Below are 27633 nucleotides of genomic sequence, written 5' to 3' on the forward strand. Positions count from 1 at the left end.
GGACCGGGGCGAAGAGACGCATCCTCCCGTGGAATAGGAAGCGATGCGCGCCGGCTTGACGTCTGGAGTGGGCACACTGGAAAACCTCCCGTAGAGGATTAGAGAGCGCAGACGGTGTCCCACTCCAGGCAAACGGCGACAGTGATGGCTGGCACGTCGTCTCACGCCGGAGACGCGGCAGGTGATGGTAACGTCCAGGACTCCATGAACACTGAACACAGATAAAGATACAGAGTCCAGAACACCGAACCAGCATACAGAACGACCCGACAAGGACTGGAGGGAAGGTCCAGGTATTTAAAGCCCTCTGGGGCGCTAATCATAACTTATGACAGCTGTGAAAAGTAGTCCAAAGGTGGGGGCTGGTGAAGAGCAGAGGAGAGTAAAACATCGCAAGGGTGGGGGCTGTTGAGGAGAGTAGACAGGGAAAGTCCAAAGGTGGGGGCTGGTGAGGTGAGGAGACAGGGAATTAAAGGTCCAGGGAACAGGCGACCTCACAGTGTGTCTGTTTCTTCCATTTGCTAACCTAACCCCTGGGTAAATACTGTGACTGCATAATTATTTAACCCTTACACCCCATTCACAGAATAGCATTTGAAGGGTCTATACAGGTGGTCAAGGAAGGGTACTGCTTACAGGGAAGCCCAATAATACTATTGAACTGACAGTCACCAGGTGTGGGAGGGCTGTCGGAGGTACTGGGGGAAGTGAGAGTGTGTGGGGAGCTACTGCTGACCGCCTTGGAAGGCGAGGGAGACCAGAGTACCATTCCCCAGGTTAGTAAATCCTGGGCCCCATCCACTCCTGCTGCAAGCCCTCCAGAACGACGTTCCGGGCCAAAGACGGGGGTACATATAGGTCCAATAGTATAGTATCCTACTACCCAGTGTCTGTGTACTACTACTCCCACAAGCAGGGATAATCCACCCTTCTACATATAGTATATACAGCATTATCTTGGATTACAAAGGTCTATTACTGGATCACAAAGGTCTATTACTGGATCACAAAGGTCTATTACTGGATCACAAACCGCGTTGAAGTCTCCACCAAGCAAAATAACATCACCGGTGAACCTGGACAGTAGTACACATAATGTCGACAAAAATGAAGAATTAGGAGCATAGTATATATATCAACAAAAGTATATTTTCTATTCTCAAGAAGTCCAGACATGGCAACACATCTCCCTTCCTTGTCAGCAGTTGACCACCCTATAGAAGAAGCCCGTTTAGAGATCAAAACGCTCTCACGCCGTGGAGCTCTGCCCGGGGCCGTGAACACCTGGTCGACCACGCCGTGGGGCATGGCTGCCCGGGGCCGTAAACACCTGGTCGACCCCGCCGTGGGGCATGGCTGCGCGGGGCCGTGAACACCTGGTCGACCACTTTCTGCTTCCATCTCCGTGATTCCACTCTGTTGAAACAGGCTTCTTGTAGCGCTGCAACGTCACACGCAGAGGACTTTAAATGAGGAATTATTTTGCACCGCTTCACTTTATTCGACGCCCCGTTCACGTTCCATGGTGTCAAATTAATAGGATTCGTATATTCTAGGTCAACACTCTGTATATTATGTTCCATAGATACTAAACCCGCTCTGCATCTCAAGGGAAAAGGGAAAAGATGAAAAGGAGAATATAGAAGAAGATCAGCAACTGTAGCTTCCGTATTACTTCCGTTTATTTGACATCTAAATGTGTCTGAAGAAGAGCAGTCGCTCGAAACATCACTTTGGATGTCAAATAGACTAGAAAGGTGCGCTCGGTAGAGCGCAAATCTCCACCAGGTGGCAGCTCTCTCTCTCTCCTTCAAGTTTCAAGTTTCAAGTTTCTTTAATAGTTGTCATACAGAAGTACAGAATACTTTTGTACAAAATGCTTCTTACTGTTGCGCTCCAGAGACTGTGCATGACAAGATAAGTATGAAATAAGAACATAGTAAAAATTAGAAGTAAAAAAAGAGGTCACAGTGTTCAGTTTTGACATATGTACAATGTTCGTAGACGTAGTTACCATACAATATACAATACTGTGCAGTGTACTAATATACAATACAATATAGTGCAAGGCATAAATGGACGAGGTGCAGTTTAGGTACAATTCACAGTAGGTGTACGAGTTGTAGTGCAAATCCTTTATCAATAAATATAAAGTGTAAGTGTGTTTGTGTGATCTAAAGTGTGGAGAGTGGGTGCTGCAGTGTGTTGTTTGTTTGAGTGAGTGTGTGCGTGTGGGTGTGTGTGCTGTGTGCATTTGATGGTTGTTGCATAGTGATTATTGTTCGTTTAGCGATTATTTTCGTTTAGCAGCCTGATGGCCTGGGGATAGAAGCTCCTTCTGAGTCTTTCTGTGCTCGCCATAAGACTCCGGTATCGCTTGCCTGACGGCAGCAGTTCAAAGAGGCAGTTGTTCGGGTGGCTCGAGTCCTTAATAATTCTCTTAGCCTTCCCCTTGCACCGCTTGTTGTAAATGTTCTGGAGGGTGGGAAGCCCCCCTCTAATTGTGCGTTCGGCTGAACGTGTCACTCTTTGTAGTCTGCTACGGTCTTGTGCAGTGCTATTCCCAAACCAGGAGGTGATGTTGCCGGTCAGGATGCTCTCTATTGTACATGAGTAGAAGTTCCTAAGGATCTTCTGACTGACTTGGAACTTCCTTAGGCGCCTGAGGAAGTAGAGGCGTTGTCGTGCCTTCTTCACAACACTGTCAATGTGTGTGGTCCATGTCAAGTCCTCGGATATGTGGGCTCCGAGGTACTTGAAACTGTTCACTCTCTCAACTGGTGCCCCGTCGATGCTGAGGGGGCTGTAGTCCTTGACCCCCGACCTCCTGAAGTCCACAATCATCTCTTTTGTTTTGCTGACGTTCAGGGAGAGGCAGTTCTCCTGACACCACTGTGACAGGTTCTCTACCTCTTCCAGGTAGGCCCTTTCGTCGTTGGCAGAGATCAGGCCCACCACTACTGTGTCATCAGCAAATTTGATGATGGTGTTGTTGTTCCGCTGTGCTACGCAGTCATGTGTGTACAGGGAGTAGAGGAGGGGGCTCAGAACACAGCCCTGGGGGGCCCCTATGTTGAGCGTGATGGATGAGGAGGTGCAGTTGCCGGCTCTTACCACCTGGGGTCTGCCCGTCAGGAAGTCCAGGACCCACTGGCACAGGTCATAGTTCAAGCCCAGGTCCCTGAGCTTGGCTATGAGTTTGGAGGGGACTATGGTATTGAATGCTGAGCTGTAGTCGATGAACAGCATTCTCACATAGTTCCCCTGCCTCTTGTCCAGATGTGATGCTGCTGTGTGCAGCACATGGGCTATGGCGTCCTCCGTGGACCTGTTGGGGCGATATGCAAATTGCAAATTGCAAATTCTTCTCTCTCTCTCTTCTTCTCTCCCTCTCTTTCTCTCTCTCTCCCTCTCTTTCTCTCTCTCACTCTCTCTCTCTTTCTCTCTCTCTCTCTCTCTTTCTCTTTCTCTCTCTCTTCTTCTTTATTTCTCTCTCTTTCTCTCTCTTTCTCACAGAGCAAACAAACACGCTTACAATATTTAACATAATTGCAAACACCATCTATTACCATTAATGATAATTCTCTTTATTTGTTTCCCTGTTTCCCCCGTGGTCTTATGTTCCTTTTGTTTCTTTGTTTTTCTTTGTTTCTCCGCCTACTGTTCCTGAGAAGCGCTTTATAAATTAAATGAATTATTATTATTATTATCTGTATCCAAACACACTCACACAACATACACAGAGATCATTCACTGTCTGTGGGAACGAAAAACGATTACACTAGTATACACTATTGCACTATTATACACCATTACACATGATTACACTATTACACATGATTACACTATTACACATGATTACACTAGCACTAACTATTACACTATTATACACCATTACACACACTATTACACATGATTACACACTAGCACACTAGCACACACGAATACACTATTATGCTATTGCACACTATTACACTAGTACACATGATTACACTATTAAACAATTACATTATCATTTATTACACATTATTACACGCTATTACATTAGTACAATATTACACATGATTACACTATTACACACTATTACACTATTATACTATTACACACTATTACACATGATTACACTATTACACACTATTACACTATTATACTATTACACACTATTATACTATTACACTATTATACTATTACACACTATTATACTATTACACTATTATACTATTACACACCATTATACTATTACACTATTACACACTATTACACTATTATACTATTACACTATTATACTATTACACTATTACACACTATTACACTATTATACAATTACACACTATTACACATGATTACACTATTAACACATGGTTACACTATTACACTAATACAAACTATTAAACTACAGTAGTACACTATTACACACAATTACTGTTACACACTATGACACTATTACACATTACACACTATTACACGTCACAGACTATTACACTATTACAGACTATTACACGTTACATACTATTACACGTTACACACTATTACACGTCACACACTATTACACTATTACAGACTATTACACGTTACATACTATTACACGTTACACACTATTACACGTTACACACTATTACACTATTACACACTATTACACGTCACAGACTATTACACTATTACAGACTATTACACATTACATACTATTACACGTTATACACTATTACACTATTACACTATTACACTATTACAGACTATTACACATTACATACTATTACACGTTATACACTATTACACTATTACACTATTACACTATTACACACTATTACACGTTACACACTATTACACTATTACACGTTACAGACTATTACACTATTACACACTATTACACGTTACACACTATTACACTATTACACACTATTACACGTTACACACTATTACACTATTACACGTTACAGACTATTACACTATTACACATTACACACTATTACACTATTACACGTTACACACTATTACACGTTACAGACTATTACACTATTACACACTATTACACACTATAGATCCGGTGATGTATTGAGAGCACAATACAGTGAACTTGATATTTGCTACCAGTTGTATTTATCAAACTCTTCATTTTAATAAACGGCACAGTTTTATTATATTGAACTCTTTGTCTCCGAGTCTCATTTGAACATGACACTGTTGCTCCAGCAACCAGCCACCCACAGGTCGTTCCATGTTGATATCATATTAAATAACAGTCCCTTATAGGTGATACATGAGCACGCAAACACACACACACACACACACACACACACACACACACACACCACACACACACACACACACACACACACACACACACGCACACGCACACACACACACACACACACACACACACACACACACACACACACACACACACACACACACACACACACACACACACACACACACACACGCACACACACACACACACACACACACACACCACACACACACACACACACACACACACACACACACACACACACACACGTAACGGAGGTCCGTGAGTATATCCACAGTCACGATGGACGTCATGTGTTGTGAAGTGACTGTGGCACGTAGCGGTACTGCAAATAAACTCACTCCCCTTAAAGGTCCTATGCATTATAAATGTCATTTTTCAGTCTCTAGCATTGTATTATAGTAATAGGAGTTCGTATCAATGTGTTTTAGGGTCTAAATACCATATTGGCGGATTGCTCCGATTCAGCCCAGCCCCTCTCGTGCTCTAGTAAATCGGGTCATTTTGATTTGAAGTCCTGAGTCACGTCATTAGGCGCACAGTGATGCGATTGGCTCTGTGGTTGGAGCTAATGCCCGCCCCCATTCTACCTAGACTAGACGGCGAGTGGAGCTGCGGGGCCGAGAGGGAGAGAAAGGAGAGAAAGGAAGAGAGAGGGATGGAGGGAGAGAGAGGGGGGGGGGGGGGGGGGTACCTGCCGGCCGCGCGCCACACGGGAGATTGAAAGAAAGAAAAAAGCTGCTGCCCCGTCTCATCAGCGAGAGCCGAGTGGGAGAGAAAGGAGAGAAAAGGAGGGAGGGAGAGAGAGGGGGCACTTGGGGGGGGGTACCTGCCGGCCGCGAGCCACACGGGAGATTGAAAGAAAGAAAAAAGCGAAAGGAAGAGAGAGCCGAGAGGGGGCATTGTCTCTCTCTCTCTCTCTCTCTCTCTCTCTCTCTCTCTCTCTCTCTCTCTCTCTCTCTCTCTCTCATGGTATAAATGATTATTTGTGTAAATAAGGTTATACGCCGACCATTAAGAAAATACATGTTAATTTAGGAATAAGGGGCAGGTAACTATAAGATGTATTCTTCTTCCTGCTCCTTTTGTCCATGGAATGACTATTTATGATTTTTTAATGAAGAAACTATGATTGTATTATTCCATGTGGCAAATAAAAACTCTGAACTGAACTGAACTCTCTCTCTCTTCCCCCCCCCTCCCTCCCTCCCTCTACCAGTGCAGACTGTGGTCTGACTGTCACTCAAAGTGCTTATGGGCGGAGCCAGGCCATAACAGCCTGATTTCTTGAGGCTGAAAAATGATGGTTTCGAGTACTTGATTAGAAATATAAAACAATGAATTTTTTTTTTTTTTAAATTACAAATGTCTTCAATAGACTAACAGGAATTGTGTAAAGTTGCCCAAATAGTGCTAGGAATAGCAGTGCATAGCCCCTTTAAAAGGCATCCAGACCCATTACTTAGAAGTGAATTCACCTCTTGGTCTAGTGGTCTGCGATGACGCCCGCGGTGCGGGAGACCGGGGTTCGACTCCCACTCAGGGCATGTCAAATGAGACCGGTTTCACACACACACACACACACACACACAGTGATCAGTACTCAACACATGCTCTGCTGTGATTCAAATTACATCAGTCTCTGCCAATGATGACCCCCATGCAGTAATCAGCTGGCGGGAGGACATATTGACCGCTATAATGAATGACCCTGACATTTACATCAGCCACTGACTGATCTACACTTATCAGGAAGACACGTACACACACACACACACACGCACACGCACACGCACACGCACACGCACACGCACACGCACACACCTACACAGGGCTGGCCCTGTTACATAAGTGCCCTAGGGGATGTTTCAAACCGGTTTCAGAGTGTAAAGGTTTGTGAAGTCATTTTATATAGCGTGGGCCACTACTCACCTCATTACATACAAATACAATTGTGCTCATTGGACTCACAAGAGTCTCAGCTTAAATATAATAAAGAAATATGTGTACAAAATTGCATGGTTTTGACCGTAAACTGCCAGCAAAATAGCACAAATCTGACATGGACAGGTGAGGTATCTTTAGGTGAGAGGTCAAGTGATGTAGGACTACTGATTTTTTTCCAATCATATTTTGGTTAGGTAGCATATAGAGCAGTAGTCTGGCTGTTCACACCAGCAGTAGAGCAGTAGTCTGGTTGTTCACACCAGCAGTAGAGCAGTAGTCTGGTTGTTCACACCAGCAGTAGAGCAGTAGTCTGGTTGTTCACACCAGCAGTAGAGCAGTAGCCTGGCTGTTCACACCAGCAGTAGAGCAGTAGCCTGGCTGTTCACACCAGCAGTAGAGCAGTAGCCTGGCTGTTCACACCAGCAGTAGAGCAGTAGTCTGGTTGTTCACACCAGCAGTAGAGCAGTAGTCTGGTTGTTCACACCAGCAGTAGAGCAGTATGTCTGGCTGTTCACACCAGCATATAGAGGGGTAGTCTGGTTGTTCACACCAGCAGTAGAGCAGTAGTCTGGTTGTTCACACCAGCAGTAGAGCAGTATGTCTGGCTGTTCACACCAGCAGTAGAGGGGTAGTCTGGTTGTTCACACCAGCAGTAGAGCAGTAGTCTGGTTGTTCACACCAGCAGTAGAGCAGTATGTCTGGCTGTTCACACCAGCAGTAGAGCAGTAGCCTGGTTGTTCACACCAGCAGTAGAGCAGTAGTCTGGTTGTTCACACCAGCAGTAGAGCAGTAGCCTGGCTGTTCACACCAGCAGTAGAGCAGTAGCCTGGCTGTTCACACCAGCAGTAGAGGGGTAGTCTGGTTGTTCACACCAACAGTAAAGCAGTAGCCTGGTTGTTCACACCAGCAGTAGAGCAGTAGCCTGGCTGTTCACACCAGCAGTAGAGCAGTAGTCTGGTTGTTCACACCAGCAGTAGAGCAGTAGTCTGGCTGTTCACACCAGCAGTAGAGCAGTAGTCTGGTTGTTCACACCAACAGTAGAGCAGTAGCCTGGCTGTTCACACCAGCAGTAGAGCAGTAGTCTGGTTGTTCACACCAGCAGTAGAGCAGTAGTCTGGCTGTTCACACCAGCAGTAGAGCAGTAGCCTGGTTGTTCACACCAGCAGTAGAGCAGTAGCCTGGTTGTTCACACCAGCAGTAGAGCAGTAGTCTGGTTGTTCACACCAGCAGTAGAGCAGTAGTCTGGTTGTTCACACCAGCAGTAGAGCAGTAGCCTGGCTGTTCACACCAGCAGTAGAGCGGTAGCCTGGCTGTTCACACCAGCAGTAGAGCAGTAGTCTGGCTGTTCACACCAGCAGTAGAGTAGTAGCCTGGTTGTTCACACCAGCAGTAGAGCAGTAGTCTGGTTGTTCACACCAGCAGTAGAGCAGTAGCCTGGTTGTTCACACCAGCAGTAGAGCAGTAGTCTGGCTGTTCACACCAGCAGTAGAGTAGTAGCCTGGCTGTTCACACCAGCAGTAGAGCAGTAGTCTGGTTGTTCACACCAGCAGTAGAGCAGTAGTCTGGTTGTTCACACCAGCAGTAGAGCAGTAGTCTGGTTGTTCACACCAGCAGTAGAGCAGTAGTCTGGTTGTTCACACCAGCAGTAGAGCAGTAGCCTGGTTGTTCACACCAGCAGTAGAGCAGTAGCCTGGTTGTTCACACCCTCTGTAAAAAAAGCTGGCCCTCCTTAGTGGATGGTGCCCTAGGCTACGGCCTATATGGCCTATGCCTAGGTCCGGCCCTGCACACACACACACACACACACACACACACACACACACACACACACACAGACACACACACACACGCACACACACACGCACGCACGCACGCACACACACACACACACACACACACACACACACGCACACACACACACACACACACACACACACACACACACACACACACACACACACACACACACACACACACGCACACACACACACACAAAGAGCATTGATCGCACACACAGAGGAACCAACTTATAGAAGAGTCTCTATCTTAAACGCCCCCCCCCCCCCCCCCCCCCCCCTCGCCATGTCACCGCCACGGCCTGTCTAGTTAAAGAGCCGTCTGATGTCTGCTGCAGCAAGCGGATCGATGCGCCCTCAGATAGGGGGGGGGGGGGGGGGGGGGGTTGCCTGTGTGACTTACATCCCCCGCTTGAGTACAAGGAGGCGGATCAATGGACTGATGGATCACATAGACGCCAGAGGATGGAGGGGGGAGGAGGGTGGGGGGGGGGGGGGTATATCTGGTGTGACCCAAACAAAAGTGAGGGAGTAGAGTGAGGCAAACAATAACGTTTCATTTTCACTTTTCAGAACGTTGCGTTATGGCAGTCAGGTTAGAGACGTCGTTTGTCTCCTGTACTCTTTTCGTTGTCAGAAGCTAGGCGTGGTCGGTCAGACAGCAACGGATCTCGTCACTGAATTCAACACTGAGCATGATGCGCGCAGGAGGTATTTGTCGCGTGCACAAGCCCAAAGATCGCACACGCGAGCTCACAAGTCGACAGGTAAACAACAAGAAGCAATCGACCACACGATTTTGTAGCTATGGCAAGAAATACCAATAAGATCTGTTTTCTTGGACCGATGATGAGGTGATACTGGTGCTTGAAGTGACTTTGGAGTCACGACAAAGTACGCTGATCTGCTCGACCGATTTCGCAACCATTACCCGTCTCCAGAGGAGGCTACACAGCGCTTAGGAAAGAGTTCCCACACAACCCACAAGATATCACAAAAGGTATGTTGTAGAAGAGCTAGCGTTAGCTAGAATGTTTGGGCTTGTTGATAAAAAGCAACAAAACGGGGACTGATTTTGGGCCCTAACGTTACGTGGGGCGGGTAACGTTAGCCACTGGGTAGCACACGGTGTGTGTATCCTGTTCGTAATATAACAAGTAACGTTAGGCAAATTGAAGAGCATGATTATGTGGGTAAATCATTTTAATTGGCAACTTCTGTGATCGGCTCGCAATGTGCTATATAAATAAAAGTCATTCATTCATTCATTCAAGCATGTATGTCAACTTTTTTTTCTGGTGATTTGTGTTCCCAGAGAAATTGACCACCAAGCTAAAGGGGATGATTCGAAACAAGTACAGGAAAGCCTGTGATGATGGCTGGGTGGCGCAGCGGACATTGCGCTCGTCACCAACGCAAGACACACCGGGTTCGACTCCGGCTGTCGGCGTTGCCTCCGGCTTGGGCCAGCCGTCATACTAACTCAATTGGCACCACTGACCGTTGTTAGCGGGTCAATGTTGACCCGGGGTCTAACTCAGTCCTGACCACTAAAAAGAAAGGAGTATCACTCAATATAGTTAATACTACATCCTAACTAACATTATATGCATTCATAACCATATAATCCCATTGTAATTTGATTTTATGGCCCCTGAGACACATCATGTCCCTTATTTTTAAGATGAAAATGAGGTTGTTCAATCATAATATACTAAATGTGAAACCCATAGATAATAATGTTTGCTGACTATAATAGAACAATATTAGAATATAAGTTCTGAAAAAAAATTTAGTATATTTATTATTATTTTATTTATTTATATTTAGTATTTTTATAGTATTGTTTTACCTTGCCGGGTCAAGAATGACCCTAACACCACAGTCGTACCATTTTTTCTGCATATACCTTCAGAATTTTCAAAATGGTGAAACATAGTTTTGCTGTGCTTATATATGTGTTGTGGAGGATATCATAAAGCCTTGTTCTAATAAAAATCAACTAGATGGTAGTTATTACATATGATAACCTTGAAACGGGGTCGCTGGAGACCCTAACACCACATAAGGGCTAAAGAAGCAAGCCATGGATAGGGACAGAGAGGACAGAGAGAGGGATATAAGGGGTGTTTGCCTCGTTGAACACGCTCACCTCCTGCTTTGAGCAGTTGGTGCAGTTGGTGCAGCACGCTCACCCATGGTGCCACCCTTCCCAACACACATTCTGTGTTGGTGTTGTCAGTCATTTACCAGTGATTCAAATTATGACTTTGCAGCATCCCGCATCACATGTGCAGATCACTCCAATAATTTCATTAAAGATAAACTTGTGACCTATCTTGTGTTTTTTTTGTTTGTTAACTCAATCGGGGCCATTCACGTAATATTACGTGTTTGCCCGACAACCGTTTTTCATTTTTTTATCATTTATAATTTTCGATTTTTTTTATAATCTTGCCGTTATAAGGCCTACTGCGACACCGAGGGTGCAGTACCGGCCAGATTCTCCCAGGTGGCGGTATCGAGCTGTAGTAAACCCTGTTCCAGACCCTGTGTTACACTAAAAGTTTTTTCCCCCACAAATTTTCAGTAGACGGCAAGGCTAGAGGTTCAATCGGTCGCATCCAAACGTCTACGGGACATCCGATGCATATGCTGTGGTTGGTTATGTCGTGGGCCAAATGGAAATCGGATGGAGCAGATATCGATCAAACAATTGGAATATTATTTTTGGAATACTCCCGATCAAAGGTAAGGATCATCTGACGTAAATTCTGGCTTGATTGTGCAAGGTTTTCATACCGATCCAGCTGAACAGCGTTTTTTGGCATTCAATACTAATGCCGTTACTGGTAATCATTAATCAGAAACGACCCCCCCACCCTCCCCCCCTTTCATGGATTCATGATGAAACATAATACTTACTGTATAGATTTGATTCTGGAATACTAGCGTGTATAGGCAAGAAACACCAACGCAAATAGTAGAATTGGCCTATAAGGCTATTACGCAGCCTTTCAGGAATTACCCTATACCGCTGTAAAACCATACTTATATTCACCACGGTATAACATGGGAACGTATGCATGGGAAAATGATCTATTTTTTGCATCTTGAAGAAGAAGAAACAGTGTTAAATTACTATAATATTGTATCCATGGCTATAATATAGATTTAGCTCTAAAAACAAGGTCACGCAGTCCTATCTTTTAATGCTTGGCCCAGAGATCATTTAACTTTTGATGTTCTTCTTCTTTATCTCAAATAGAAAAATCACCCAGTGGAGACAGAAACCCTCACGGCATCTTCATGAAAAAACAATTGGAAATAATTGTCATGATTGTCGTGAATGCATCAACATCATGTCTCAGAGAGAAAGAGAGAGACAGACAGAAATAGAGAGAGAGAGCGAGAGAGAGGAATAGAGAGAGGAGAAGAGAAGAGAAAGAAAGAGAGAGAAAACGAGAGAAAGATAGATAGAGAGAAAAAGAGAGAGGGGGAAGAAAGAAAGAAGGAAAGAGAGAGAGATATAAAGAGAGAAAAACAAGAGAGAGAGAGGAATAGAGAGAGAGCGAGAGAGAGAGGAGAAGAGAAGAGAAGGAAAGAGAGAGAAAACGAGAGAAAGAGAGATAGAGAGAGAAAGAGAGAGGGGGAAGAAAGAAAGAATAAAGAAGAGATATAAAGAGACAAAAGCGAGAGAGAGAGAGAGAACGAGAGACACAGACAGAAATAGAGAGAGAGAGAGAGGAATAGAGAGAGAAGAAAAGAAAGAAAGAGAGAAAATGAGAGAAAGAGAAAAAGAGAAAATTGGAGAGCAAGAGAGAGAGGGGGAAGAAAGAAAGACAGAAAGAGAGAGAGATATAAAGAGAGAAAAGCGAGAGAGAGAGAGAGAGAGAGAGAGAGAGAGAGAGAGAGAGAGAGAGAGAGAGAGAGAGAGAGAGAGAGAGAAAGAAAGAGAGACAGACAGACAGAAATAGAGAGAGAGAGAGAGAGAGAGAGAGAGAGAGAGAGAGAGAGAGAGAGAGAGATAGAGAGAGAGAGAGAGAGATAGAGAGAGAGAGAGCGAGAGAGAGAGAGAGAGAGAGAGAGAGTGAGAGACCGAGGAATAGAGAGAGGAGGATAAAGAGAAGAGAACATGACTGTGCTGATGGGGGAGAGACATGACGAGAAAGCCATAAAATCGCCAAGAGCTCCAAAGTATCTGACAGCGGCTCGGTATGGAGAGAGAGAGGCCTGATGGGAGACGACGGAACACTTGGCTCCCGCAGAAAAACGCAGCGGCTCTCTCGCTGTCTCCAATGTTCCCGGACTTCTATCACTGCCTCTCATCACCAGACGGGGAGACGTCACGTCGTCCCCGACAGAGTCATCCATCCTCTCCGTTCTGTTCAGCCGCGTCTACAATCATCCGTTGCCGTGCCGTGCATTCGATAAGCTTACCGAAGGTGCTGTGAGTGGTGTTTACTTGTTAGAATAAGCGGTCGACGTGTTTAAAATAATAGCTCTTACATTACGACCAGCCATCGCTATTTCATTGGCTACATAGGTGGTCAGTCAATAATTTTAAGTGGTTAAAAGACAAACTTTTATCGTCAATGCCTCGTACCAATACGTGTCTCCGTGAAAAGCAGCTGTTGGTTCCCGAGAGTGTTACTGTATCTTCTGGTGTCGAACGTCACTGCAAACGTGCTCTTGAGCAAGGCAGTTAACCCTGACCCGGCACACTCTGACCTCTCTGATAAGTTAACCTTCTGTAGTGTGGTAGTGTGGTAAATATTGAGTTGAATTTCATAAATAAACTTGTATACTGTTTAGCAGAAGTGGTTGCAGGGCTAAATGAGGAATGAGACGCAGGGACAGTTGGATAGACAAAGGTCACACCTAATGTGACCAGATTAGTACTGTATGGTAATGGCCCAAAAGGTCAAAGAGTATTCACACACCCCCCCACCAGAGGACATCATGCCAGCCCCCACTCGTGAGACAAGACCCAACACAGCGACCACACGGACGGGGGCCACCGGCGGAACCCCTCTGTGCTCAGCGGGGGACCACACCGACGGGGGCCACCGACGGGCCCCCTCTGTCTCTGTCCCATCGCGTCGCCACGGCCCGGAGGTGGGGGCTGCCAGCCCCCACAGGAGATCGCCCACAGGAGACGCATGATTGGATCAACTGTACTAGTAAACTGTATTCTATTATTGGCTAGAAATTGTAGTATATAGGAGGAGACAAATTGGTAATTCGGGAGCCCCAGACCAGACCGACCCCAGGGGTCTGTGGGCTCCACCGCTCCACCACCGAGAGAGACTGACTGATGCATTTTATGTGAGTAAATACATGGGAAAACACCATTTGTTGTTTAAAGTTTAGTGTAAATCCTTAATGTTAGAAACCAGATTTACTCATGTATAATGTGTGCAGCATGGTCAATGTATGTTCAAATTATGTTAACGAGTGACTGTTTTATGTACATGTTGGGGTTTGAGATGCAAACCTGATTGTAATTTCTGTACACAGATAGCCCTGTTAATGTTTTCTGATAATCTTTTGTCCTATTCACCTTGGTCTCCTGGCTCTGATCAAATAAATGTTGAATTGGACTATAGTTCATGGTTTGTCTGGCCTACACGTTTATTCCTCATCTGCTTAAGTCAGATGAGGAGACCAACAATTCTATCACGTATGATCCCTTTCTCCTCCTTCCAGATAATCAATCTCATTTGTACTGTACTACAATAACCTCAAATTATTGTAGGGTTCTGTGGGAATTTACCACAGAAATGGTGCCGTTCTTCCTACCCTATTGTGTCTCCCCCTGAAAAGGTGCGGTAGGGTCTTGTCATAACAAATCTGGACCTTGCTGTGTGTTGGGGACACGGGGCAAAGAGCTGGGGGTTGCTGCGTTTGAAGTTATAGACGAGGGGCTTGTTGTCTGAAATGGAGGAGAGAGAGGGACAGGATGAAGGTTGGTTGTGTACGCCACTTGTTGGGACCCACGGTGAATATGGCTTTTGCATGCGGGGATGGGGGAGCGGTGACTTAGGTTAGGATGTCCGGAGGTATGAAGATCGCGCTTGTTGTGCAGTGAACATGCAAACGTGGGCTTTTTATGTTTGTGTGTTTGTTCAGACACAGGAGGCCGGTCCCGGCCTATGCGGGCCACGGGGGTTGGATTGGGTCTCATGGAATATACTTTATGAACTATACGGGGGGGTTGCACCAAGAGGATACGGCACGTAATGGGATGACGTATTGGTGGAGCACAGACTATCTGATCATGGTTATTGGTATTAGCGTCGCATGACGGCAGATAAAAGGCTTTTCTGGCTAGGAAGCACGGTTGTCTGGTGTATACGAGGGCGCGTTCTGAGTATATAGTTGCCCTAAAATTATTCTCAGGAAGGGGCCGCGGGTAAGTTGGATTGATTTGATTGTTCTGAAATGGAAAGAGAGCTGTGTCCGATGAGCATTATGACCCTGCTTATAGTCACAGATACGCGGGACGAGGGGCCGTGAGTGAGGACAGTATGGGCATAAATGCGTCGGGCTCAATGTAAAGAAGAGCTCTGTTACTATTCAGAACATGCAAGTCAGGTATGGTAAAGATGAGTGAGATAACATGATCAGCGCATGGGGTCTGTGCGATTACAGGATTAACACGTAGTAATTAATAGAAGATAAGGGTGCCGGCGTGTTCAAGAAGGCTCGATAATGGATGGTACGTGTCGGCAGGGACCAATTGGCCTAATTTAAATGAAGATATATATGTCGTCCTTAGGCATAGTATCGAACGGATCGGGTGGTCCTTTTTAATCTTGAGCGAAACCGGCCTGTTGATTCGATTACGTGCACTGTGATACGAAAACAATGTACTTAATAAAACAATTCGGTCGAGATGACTGATAAGTACTTAGTGGGTATTCAACGGAGCTATGGTAAGCTTAAACATTCAGTAATGATTGTATGGGGGACTATGGCTATGGTTAGGAATTGTATGGGGGACTATGGCTATGGTTAGGAATGATTGGCGAAACATAGGAGCTTATTGTTGTAATGTTATGATATTTTAATGACCAACGAACACAGGTCGGAGGCGAGTCCTACTGGTGGTTGGGGCTAGCTAGCTTAGCTCTGTGGAAAAGTCCGCGGTGAAACTGGGGACGTTACGATGGCGTTATGAGAGAATTGATTAAACACTGTGGCGGCGATTGCAGGTAAGAAGCGAATCGAGACGTAGGGTGGAGAGATTGTGGCCGTTTTGAGGGTTATTATTGATGCGGTAGCGATTGAGTATGATATTAAGAAGTCGCTGCTTGATGACGTCATGGTGTTGAGGGGAGTGTGTAACGTTCGCGGTACTATGAAGTGAGGCGGAGAAGGTAGGAGAAAGGATTCGTGTTGGACTATGTGTGCGGCGTTGGTTGGTGAGAATGTTTTAAAAATTATTTTCTTTTATAGTGGTTGGTTATTTTGAGCTTGTGTGACTTGTTTATGCTTGGATTGGTACTGAGCGAATTGCGTGGATGAATGGATCTTGAAAGGCACGGCTCCCGTGAGGGCCTTGAACGTCGCATTAGAGCTGGCTAAGCTAGTTAGCTTGCGTGCCGTTGTTTTGTGGCGTTTGCGGGCGACATATGTTACGTTTCGAGTTTTGAGAATGATGTTTGGGAAGGGTTAGAGAACGTGGTGAATGTCGTGGCATTTTTATGAATGTCGTGGCATGTTTAGAATGTCGTGGCATGGTTAGGATGTCGTGGCAGAGTTTGGTTGTCGTGGCAACGTTATGGGGACAGTCGCATCGGTTGCCACTGCGCATGCGCGGTACAGCGTGGATTGGGTCTATTTCATTCGGGGTAGTTCGCTCAGGGGCCAGGGAAAACGGGTGAGTTTATATTTAGCTTTGTGTTATATGGTTGTATTTGTATATTGTACATTGTATTTTTGTGTAAACAGGGGAAGAGATGTAACATGTATGGTGGTTAGATTAGGGGAGATAATCAATAAGGGTTTACTTAGGCTGCAAACAATACAGTGAGCCTATTGAGGAGAAATGAAATAATGGATACATTGCCTATGATAAATCTGGAGTTCACAAACTAGCTACTCTGGGTGATTGTATTATTAATATTGGGAACATACATATACACATTGGACACAGGTGTATATTCTTGACCAAAAGGGGGAGTTTGAGAGTAGCTATAGGCTGAATTTGGAAAGATGCTCTACACTAGAATTACATGTTGCTTGCAGTAAAATCAATTTATCACATGTGTATGAAGAAAGGAGCATTTGGAACTAACCACTAATAATGTTTTTCTAGATGAGTGATGCTTATATTTGTAATATGCATGAATATTGTTGTGTAAAACCGTGATGTTGGAATCTGTTGATGCTTGCTTTAATGACACTGTTGATTTGAATAGGATAATGTTTATATTAATGTTTGCTGCAAGTCTTTAGATCATGGGGATGATAATTTAATGATGTAGGCTTGTTGGGGTATATTTTGTTGCATTGCTATGTTGAAATCTGTTGATGCTTGTGTAATTGGTTAAGTCTTTGTAACACTGTTGATTTGCATAAGCTAAATGTTTTATAGTGGAATTTGATACAAGCCCAGTTGTGAAGCAGGATAATTTACTGACGAGGGACTTATTTATATGCTGTTTTGATGACTGTATGATTGTGTTTTTGCAGTAATTGTAATGATTTGCTGTTTAGTCTGTAATTTTTCTGTGTTTGGCTGTTAGGGACAGGAGAATGTATTACTTTTAGACTCTAGGGGACAGCTGCCTCTGGGGGATGAAATGTGTGAATTTAACCCTTTTTTGGTGTTTACAGGAGGACCCAAGGGGGGTTGAGATGGGCAGCTGTTACAATGGCTGTTCTTTTTGTGACAGGAGGGCGTAAGATTAGATGCAACAGGAGAGAGGTCAGAGGTGAAGATGCAGAAGACAGTTGTAAAGTGAGATAACAGATGGAGTTATTTTTAGAGCAGGGGACAGGAAGGGTTATATTGCCCAGGGGGGTAGGAATCCTTTTGTAACAGGTCTCAAGGCTCGAGATGTGCAGCTGTTACAATGGCTGTTGTATTATACGACAGGAAGATGGAGCGGAGCTAATCAGAGAAAAGCAGGGGAAGTAGAGGTGAAGATTGCAGAAAGTAAGATAACAGTTGACAGTTGTTTTTTACAACAAGTGACATGGAGGGTGTGACAGGAAGCGTGCTAATACAGAACACAGCTGGGTCAGTGAGTGAGACAATCAGGGAGGTAGTCGTTCAATGGGGTTATGACTTTTGGAGGGCTAGCTTTTTGGTTAGGGGGAATAGCGGTAGGCTCTCAAAGTACTAGGAATGCTTTGAGGTTCTGTCGTTGAGGGAGAGTTCCTAGACTCTCTCTGGCAGTAGGTAGGAGTGTAGAAATTAAGTGTGGATTGTATTAGCCAGAGATGAGTGTAGCCTGATGAGAGAGCAGAAGAGTTGAGCGCAGAAGAACTAACATTGTGTGTCTGTCTGTGGTTGATTAACGGGTGTATGAGAGAGATTTCTTTTAGTATTTGTTTATGATATGTGTAATATATGTATGTCCTTTTGATTTCAGTGAGTGATTGAGCTGTTGATGACATCATAGACCGATTTCATATCATTTGTTTTACTAAAGGAGTTTGTTTTTATTACTTTCATTTTGATTTGATTTCTTTTGAATGTCTTGTGTGGATGAGGGATTGAATTTAGATTTTTAGATTTCTTTTCTATTTTTAATCTTTGAATTTAGATTTTTAGATTTCTTTTCTATTTTTAATCTATGATTGTGTGGCCTGAGCCTGTAGAGGGTGTCTGTGCTGGCGTGTGAGGTGTCAAAGTCACTGACATGTGTGAAATGGAACGGTTGGGTGATGAGATGTTGAATGGGTGGTGTTGGAAAACCTGTTTTTTATTTTATTTCATTGATTTACTGTTTTCGGTATGAATGGTAATTTTTTGTGTAAAAATTGCAAGACATGTGGTCGGGGGATGTGTTATATTTAAATATTTGGTTAATTGTTTGGTTTTTGTTTTTTCCCAAAACTGTGTTGCATGATCTGGTGGGAGGACTGTTGAAGGCTGGGATGCATTGGGACAGATCGAGGCTGGGATACATTGGATCAGATCGATGGCAGTTAAGTGGTCCCATCACGTTTGCATAATGATTAAACATTTGGCTTCTCTTGAGAATATTTGACATATTGTGTAAAGAAAATTTGTTTTGTGTTTTGTTCCCTCGCAGTTTCAGTCGAAGGGGGAGGATGGACCATCACAGGTAGAGGAATCATGGAAGATGTGTAGGAATACATTTCATTAGATTATGACACAATGGTGTGAACCCGTTCAGTCATTTCCTGTGGGGGATTGTTGGATTGTGAAGAGAGGTCGCTTGTAGACGCTGGCCCCTCCTTCGAAATAGCCCCGAGAACAGCGGCCGCTGACAGAGTCGTCTGTAGATCCGAGGAAATACAGTCATGGGTCAAAATATGACGAGGTCACAGGCCTACAAACATTGGCTGCAGCTGAGGCTGGCCGACATGGGGTGGAGGGGGGGGGGGCGAAAACGGTCAGAGACTGGAGTTGAGCAAGGGCCTCTGTAGGATGTGATTGATTGGTGTGTTGAACGGGAGGTGACTGAACGGTAACAACTGGTATAGATTATGACACAACGCAGGAGTACTAAACACATGCACATAGGTAGAATATTAGGTGTAGATTATGGCCGAGAAGAATGTGGTGAAGAAATTTTTTTTTCCTTGAGTGATGCTCCGCTCTCCCTGTCCGACTGTGCGCTGAGGTGGTAGGTATTATGTCCATGGTATGTTCATAAAGGGGGGAGAGGTGAGAAGACCAACTGAGTTGATTAAGCAAATGTGATTGGGCTGACTTGGAAAAGGAATTAACAAGAGAAAAAAAGCAAAATGTGTGAAAGAATGAATAATCATTTCTGTGTCTTCCTCAGATCTTATGAAAGAATGTGGAATCAAAAGTGCTGTAAAATGGGTTTTTAAAAATGTTTGTTTTATTTAAAGGTATAATGATTAGATTAAATTGTTTTATTGTGTTCAACAAGCTCAAAAGTTGTTGTTTCAAAAGTAGGCCTCTGGCTATGAGCCTTGAGGAGCAAAAGCTAATTGATGATATGTACCAAAGAAAAATGGAAAAAGAAAAAATGGAGACATTTTGAAAAAATGAATTTTAATTTTAGAAAAAATTAATCCTTTGTATGGTTAGTAGGTATAGAAAATCAAGTCAATATATCATATGTGACGATAAGAATCATCAAAACGGGGAAATGTGGTAAATATTGAGTTGAATTTCATAAATAAACTTGTATACTGTTTAGCAGAAGTGGTTGCAGGGCTAAATGAGGAATGAGACGCAGGGACAGTTGGATAGACAAAGGTCACACCTAATGTGACCAGATTAGTACTGTATGGTAATGGCCCAAAAGGTCAAAGAGTATTCACACCCCCCCCCACCAGAGGACATCATGCCAGCCCCCACTCGTGAGACAAGACCCAACACAGCGACCACACGGACGGGGGCCACCGGCGGAACCCCTCTGTGCTCAGCGGGGGACCACACCGACGGGGGCCACCGACGGGCCCCCTCTGTCTCTGTCCCATCGCGTCGCCACGGCCCGGAGGTGGGGGCTGCCAGCCCCCACAGGAGATCGCCCACAGGAGACGCATGATTGGATCAACTGTACTAGTAAACTGTATTCTATTATTGGCTAGAAATTGTAGTATATAGGAGGAGACAAATTGGTAATTCGGGAGCCCCAGACCAAACCGACCCCAGGGGTCTGTGGGCTCCACCGCTCCACCACCGAGAGAGACTGACTGATGCATTTTATGTGAGTAAATACATGGGAAAACACCATTTGTTGTTTAAAGTTTAGTGTAAATCCTTAATGTCTGAAACCAGATTTACTCATGTATAATGTGTGCAGCATGGTCAATGTATGTTCAAATTATGTTACCAAGTGACTGTTTATGTACATTATTGAGGTTTGAGAATGCAAACCTGATTGTAATTTCTGTACACAGATAGCCCTGTTAATGTTTTCTGATAATCTTTTGTCCTATTCACCTTGGTCTCCTGGCTCTGATCAAATAAATGTTGAATTGGACTATAGTTCATGGTTTGTCTGGCCTACACGTTTATTCCTCATCTGCTTAAGTCAGATGAGGAGGTCAACAATTCTATCACATATGATCCCTTTCTCCTCCTTCCAGATAATCAATCTCATTGTACTGTACTACAATAACCTCAAAATATTGTAGAAGTTCTGTGGGAATTTACCACAGTAGTGAAAGGGTTAACCTTCTGTAGTGTGGTAGTGAAAGGGTTAACACTCTGCACAGTGTGTAGTGAAAGGGTTAACACTCTGCACAGTGTGTAGTGAAAGGGTTAACACTCTGCACAGTGTGTAGTGAAAGGGTTAACCTTCTGTAGTGTGGTAGTGAAAGGGTTAACCTTCTGTAGTGTGGTAGTGAAAGGGTTAACCTTCTGTAGCGTGATAGTCAAAGTGTTAACCCTTTCTGCGCTGCAGGGCGACCCGGCACTTTGACCTCTCTGATAAGAAATGCAACAAGGGGGCGGGGCTACCATGTGTGTAGAAGAAGAGAGGCAGAGAGAACGACAGACTGGAAGAACTACGCAGACGGGTAAACACAGAGAGAGAGAGAGAGAGAGAGAGAGAGAGAGAGAGAGAGAGAGAGAGAGAGAGAGAGACATTAGGAACAAGCCAGACTCACTCTCGTCAGGGTTAGGGGAGGCCAGGATGGCACTGTGTTTACGCTTCACCTCCTCCACCTTTTCAGCCAGAGACTCAATGAAACCTCTGATCTCCTCCACCTGCAGAGAGAGAGAGAGAGAGAGAGAGAGAGAGAGAGAGAGAGAGAGAGAGAGAGAGAGAGAGAGAGAGAGAGAGAGAGAGAGAGAGAGAGAGAGAGAAGCGGTTTTTACATCACTGACAGCATATTGAGCCAGACAGTGCTTAGTCTGGGTGTTATTTATAGAGACTACTTTCATGATGTGAATGAGAGACACACAGGGCGGAGCAGCTTAACCCTTTCACTACCACACTACAGAGGGTTAACCCTTTCACTACCACACTACAGAGGGTTAACCCTTTCACTACCACACTGCAGAAGATGAACCCTTTCACTACCACACTACAGAAGGTTAACCTTTCACTACCACACTGCAGAAGATTAACCCTTTCACTACCACACTACAGAGGGTTAACCCTTTCACTACCACACTACAGAGGCCCTTTCACTACCACACTACAGAGGGTTAACCCTTTCACTACCACACTACAGAGACTTTCACTACCACACTACAGAGGGTTAACCCTTTCACTACCACACTACAGAATGTTAACCCTTTCACTACCACACTACAGAGGGTTAACCCTTTCACTACCACACTACAGAGGGTTAACCCTTTCACTACCATACTACAGAAGGTTAACCCTTTCACTACCACACTACAGAGGGTTAACCCTTTCACTACCACACTACAGAGGGTTAACCATTTTTACTACCACACTACAGATAGTTAACACTTTCACTACCACACTACAGAGGGTTAACCCTTTCACTACCACACCACATAGGGTTAACCCTTTCACTACCACACTAAAGAAGGTTAACCCTTTCACTACCACACTACAGAAGGTTAACCCTTTCACTACCACACTACAGAAGGTTAACCCTTTCACTACCACACTACAGAGGGTTAACCTTTCACTACCACACTACAAAGGGTTAACTCTTTCACTACCAACTTACAGAAGGTTAACCCTTTCACTACCACACTACAGAAGGTTAACACTTTCACTACCACACTACAGAAGGTTAACCCTTTCACTACCACACTACAGAGGGTTAACCCTTTCACTACCACACTGTGTAAGGTTAACCCTTTCACTACCACACTACAGAAGGTTAACACTTTCACTACCAGCTACAGAAGGTTAACACTTTCACTACCACACTACAGAAGGTTAACTCTTTCACTACCACACTATAGGTTAACCCTTTCACTACCAGCTACAGAAGGTTAACCCGTTCACTACCACACTACATACGGTTAACCTTTCACTACCACACTAGAGGGTTAACGCTTTCACTACCACACTACAGAAGGTTAACACTTTCACTACCACACTACAGACGGTTAACCCTTTCACTACCACATAAGGTTAACCCTTTCACTACCACACATAAGGTTAACTCTTTCACTACCACACTACAGACGGTTAACCCTTTCACTACCACACTACATAAGGTTAACCATTTCACTGCAGGAATATGAGATATTGAGGTGGAGTTTGATAGGTGATTGTACTGATATCTGCTTTGTATTGGTCCTATTCATCACTCACTCACATTAACACCCGCCCCCTGACCTAAAAAAGAAACAATGTTTCAAAATAAATTAATTAAAGGAACCTGGCCCTTTGTTAAAACTATAAATCCATGCAATGGGAAATGGCCTGTGGGTAACATTAAAATATCCATACGATGAAGGAAATTAGACACGCACAATAAAAAGTGAACACTACAAATATTTTCAAATATAAGTCAGCAACAGATGTCTGGAGCCCACTGAGCTCCAGGGGGAGCATTCCAGCCAATCAGCTCCCTCCTCCCAGTCACCAGCCAATCAGCTCCCTCCTCCCAGTCACCAGCCAATCAGCTCCCTCCTCCCTGCCAGACAACAGCAGGTCACACCTGCCAATGATGACCCTTTCAATCTAGACCTTTCTCTCTCTCTCTCTCTCTCTCTCTCTCTCTCTCTCTCTCTCTCTCTCTCTCTCTCTCTCTCTCTCTCTCTCTCTCTCTCTCTCTCTCTCTCTCTCTCTCTCTCTCTCTCTCTCTCCTCTCCCTCTCTCTCTCCCTCCCTCTCTCTCTCTCTCTCTCTCTCTCTCTCTCTCTCTCTCTCTCTCTCTCTCTCTCTCTCTCTCTCTCTCTCTCTCTCTCTCTCTCTCTCTCTCTCCATTTGGAATCAACCACTAAATTCTCATGATTCTACGAAATGTCATTTGGTTTGATTAAATATGGTTCTCATTCCAAACAATCCAATATCTTGTAATATGGCCGTTTTGGTCCATTTTGCATAGTGTTTGTTTTCATAGTTCTACGGTTTGATTTTGATGGTCTGTCTGTCTGTCTGTCTGTCTGTCTGTCTGTCTGTCTGTCTGTCTGTCACCTCTTTGATTGTTTTCCTTTTCATTTGTATCCTTCTTATTCCACCTTCTCTTCCTCTCTCTCAGTTCTACGCTCCACCCCATCTCTACCACCCTCTGCCTCCCCCCCCCCTCCATCCCCCCTTCATTCCAGGTCATTATTCTCGCATTATCTCCTTAATTAGCTGCTGATTGGATCAGTATTCTTAATAAAGACATAATTGGCTGCACACCAGAGGGAGACAGCAAGCCTGATGTGTGTTGAGCAAAATGCACTGGGCTTCTGGGAGTTTGTGTGTGTGTGTGTGTGTGTGTGTGTGTGTGTGTGTGTGTGTGTGTGTGTGTGTGTGTGTGTGTGTGTGTGTGTGTGTGTGTGTGTGTGTGTGTGTGTGTGTGTGGACATAGTAATGTAAGGAGGAGCAGAGAACTGTTACTGTACAGTACAGTACAGTAAAAGTGCAATACATTCACTAATCTCTCATCTGTTACTGGAGTGGGATCTCTCTACACACACACACACACACACACACACACACACACACACACACAAACACACACACACACACAGATACATACACACACAGATACACACGGATATACATACACTCACGCATACATGAACATACATACATACTATACACACACACACACACACACACACACACACACACACACACACACACACACACACACACACACACACACACACACACACACACACACACACACACACACACACACACACACACACACACACACACACACACACACACACACACACACACACACACACACACACACACACACACACACACACACACACACACACACACACACACACACACACACACGCACACACATATTGTGTGCATGAATGGATGCATTTGAACACACAAAGACACACACATGCACACAGACTCACACATGTCTTTTTTTTTTTTTTAATTTTTTTTATTATTGCAAAACAAAACTTATTAAAAGTCAGTACTCAACACACAATGTATAATGAAACTTTCAGTAAAGGTGGTTAAAATATATGCAAGTACAGAAACAGGATAAAACAAAAATAGTCAATAATAACATTTTAACCGTATACCGTGTATATCCAGCGAAGTTACAATTATATAAATGTTAGTATATAATATACCCCGAATACCTATTTTCTAAAACCCTACACACATATGCTCCAGCTCGAATCCCCCCCTCCCGGACCCCCTCTTGGATAGTACCTCTATTATCCCTCACTCCTAACCAGACATCACCATTATAGGCTAGCTTTTATTCTCTCCACCACTTCTAACCACATTAACATTTTGGATTCATTGAGCCCTAGAATTCTTGCTGTTGATATTTCTTGATATATCACATCAAGATATGTAAGAAACCACACTTTCCGGCACATTTTTTCCGGTTGAAACCAACGTGATGCAATCAGTTTTTTAGCTACTGTGATACCCGATAAAACCAATCTTTTTAGTTGTGGGTTCACTGCAAACTCAAAAACATCATTCAATAGCAATACCGCGGGGTGTACAGGTATATTCCAAAATACGAGTATTGATAATTGTTGGGACACATCTTCCCAGAATGCCTTAACTGGTGGGCAGTCCCAATACATGTGCATAAATGTTCCTTCGTCCCCATTTGTACATTGGGAGCATTTGGAGTTTTGTATAAGCCCCATTTTGCACAGCCTTATAGGAGTCAAGTATGTGATTTGTTGATGATCCGGGTTCCTTGATGTAAGTCGGACATTTGCCCAGGCTCCTTGCCAATCAAAGTCATTTTCCAGGTCTGGTATATCCCTCCTCCAGACATTGTCTAGTTGAAGGGTTTCGTACGAGGACGTTAGTAATTGTGAATAAAAACCTGATACAAAACCTCCCAATGTATTTCTGTCATAGAAAAATTTGTGGTATCTGTGGTGTTCAATTGGTATGTGTAATGGAACACCGTGAGATCTCATACAAAGTTTTAACTGTATGTAAAAAAGCCATGTGGACTCGGTGAGGTTAAACTTTATGCATATTTCGACATAACTACAGAGGCCCTTGTTATTAAAAATATCCCCTAATGAGTGTATGCCTCTTTCTTCCCATACAGGGAATCTTATAGGTCGTTTTCCCATTAAGAGAGCATTGTTATTGAATATGGGAGTGTGATTATGCCATACTTGATTGTTAGGAAATTTCCTTTGAGTTTCCCGCCATGTCCTGATTGCATGGGTTATTATTGGGCCAAATTCTCGCTCACAATGCTTGATTGAAAGTTTAGTGTATGCTATGTCTTTCAATCTCTGTGGGGCTACTATGTTTTCTTCTAATTCTCTCCAAGATACCAAAGCCTCGGGGTCAAACCATATCTTCTTCAATGGTCTTAATGTGAAGGCATTAAAATATTGTAAAAAATCTGGGACTGCCATGCCACCGTCTGCTTTACTTCTCTGTGCGGTGGATCTTTTTATGCGAGGCGGTTTGTTATTCCAAATAAATTTGTATGTGGAGGTTTGTAATCTTTTCCAGTAGCCCTCTGGAGGAGGTAACGGAAGCATTGAGCTGAAGAAATTGATTCTTGGTAATACATCCATCTTAACTATTGATACCCTTGCCTGTACTGAGTTTTTAAGTTTTGCCCACCTGTCCAGGTCGTCCTTGATTTTGTTCTGTATTTTTGTGTAATTGTGCTTCACCGTTTGTCTTATGGTGGGGAATATTTCCACTCCCAAGCATCTGAAATGTTTTACCATCGGTATCGCACCTGGGAGGGTTATACCTTTTTTTGCAGGGGTGTTAAGTGGAAGGAAAGCCGACTTCGGCCAATTTATCTTAAATCCCGATAGATCACCAAAGTTCTCAATCAACTTGAGCAGATGAGGCAATGTGGTGTTGGGGTTTTGCATGAACAATATTACGTCGTCCGCATATAAACTAATTTTTTGTTGTGTGCCCTTGATTACGATTGGTTCTATGGATTGGGATTGTCTTATATATTGTGCTAAAGGCTCTAATGATAAATTGAATAGTCCGGGACTAAGAGGGCAACCCTGTCTGGCAGAGCGTGATACCGGAAAGATTTTGGAGATGATTGTGCCTGTTGTAATCATGGCCGATGGGTCCTTGTATAGTACTTTAATCATATCAATGAAACCTTTTCCTAACCCCATCCTTTCCAATACTGCCCATAGAAACGACCATTCCAACCTGTCAAATGCTTTCATAGCATCCAGGGATAGTATCGCCTTAGGTGTGATGTCCTCTTTGTCTGTATCTAGTACGTGCAGTATTCGCCTTATGTTATCATTGATCAGGCGACCTTTTATGAAGCCTGTTTGGTCCGTATGAACTAAAGACGTCATATGCTTTTGCAATCTGATGGCTAATATCTTAGA

At 44.0% G+C, this 27633-nt stretch overlaps 1 protein-coding gene across 1 annotated transcript in view; it reads right to left on the reverse strand.

Annotated features, from left to right (window-relative positions):
• The window catches only part of LOC311240374 (syntaxin-1A-like), a gene marked incomplete at both ends in the record, with an annotated part of 282585 nt that overhangs the window by 170128 nt on the left and 84824 nt on the right, over positions 1 to 27633 (reverse strand). The window contains 1 exon segment of the mRNA XM_084328960.1: positions 21805 to 21904. Coding sequence (XP_084185086.1) covers positions 21805 to 21904 — 100 coding nt within the window.

The sequence above is a fragment of the Notolepis coatsorum genome (assembly GCF_963971535.1).
Source record: "Notolepis coatsorum genome assembly, chromosome: 1".
Classification (NCBI taxonomy): domain Eukaryota; kingdom Metazoa; phylum Chordata; class Actinopteri; order Aulopiformes; family Paralepididae; genus Notolepis; species Notolepis coatsorum.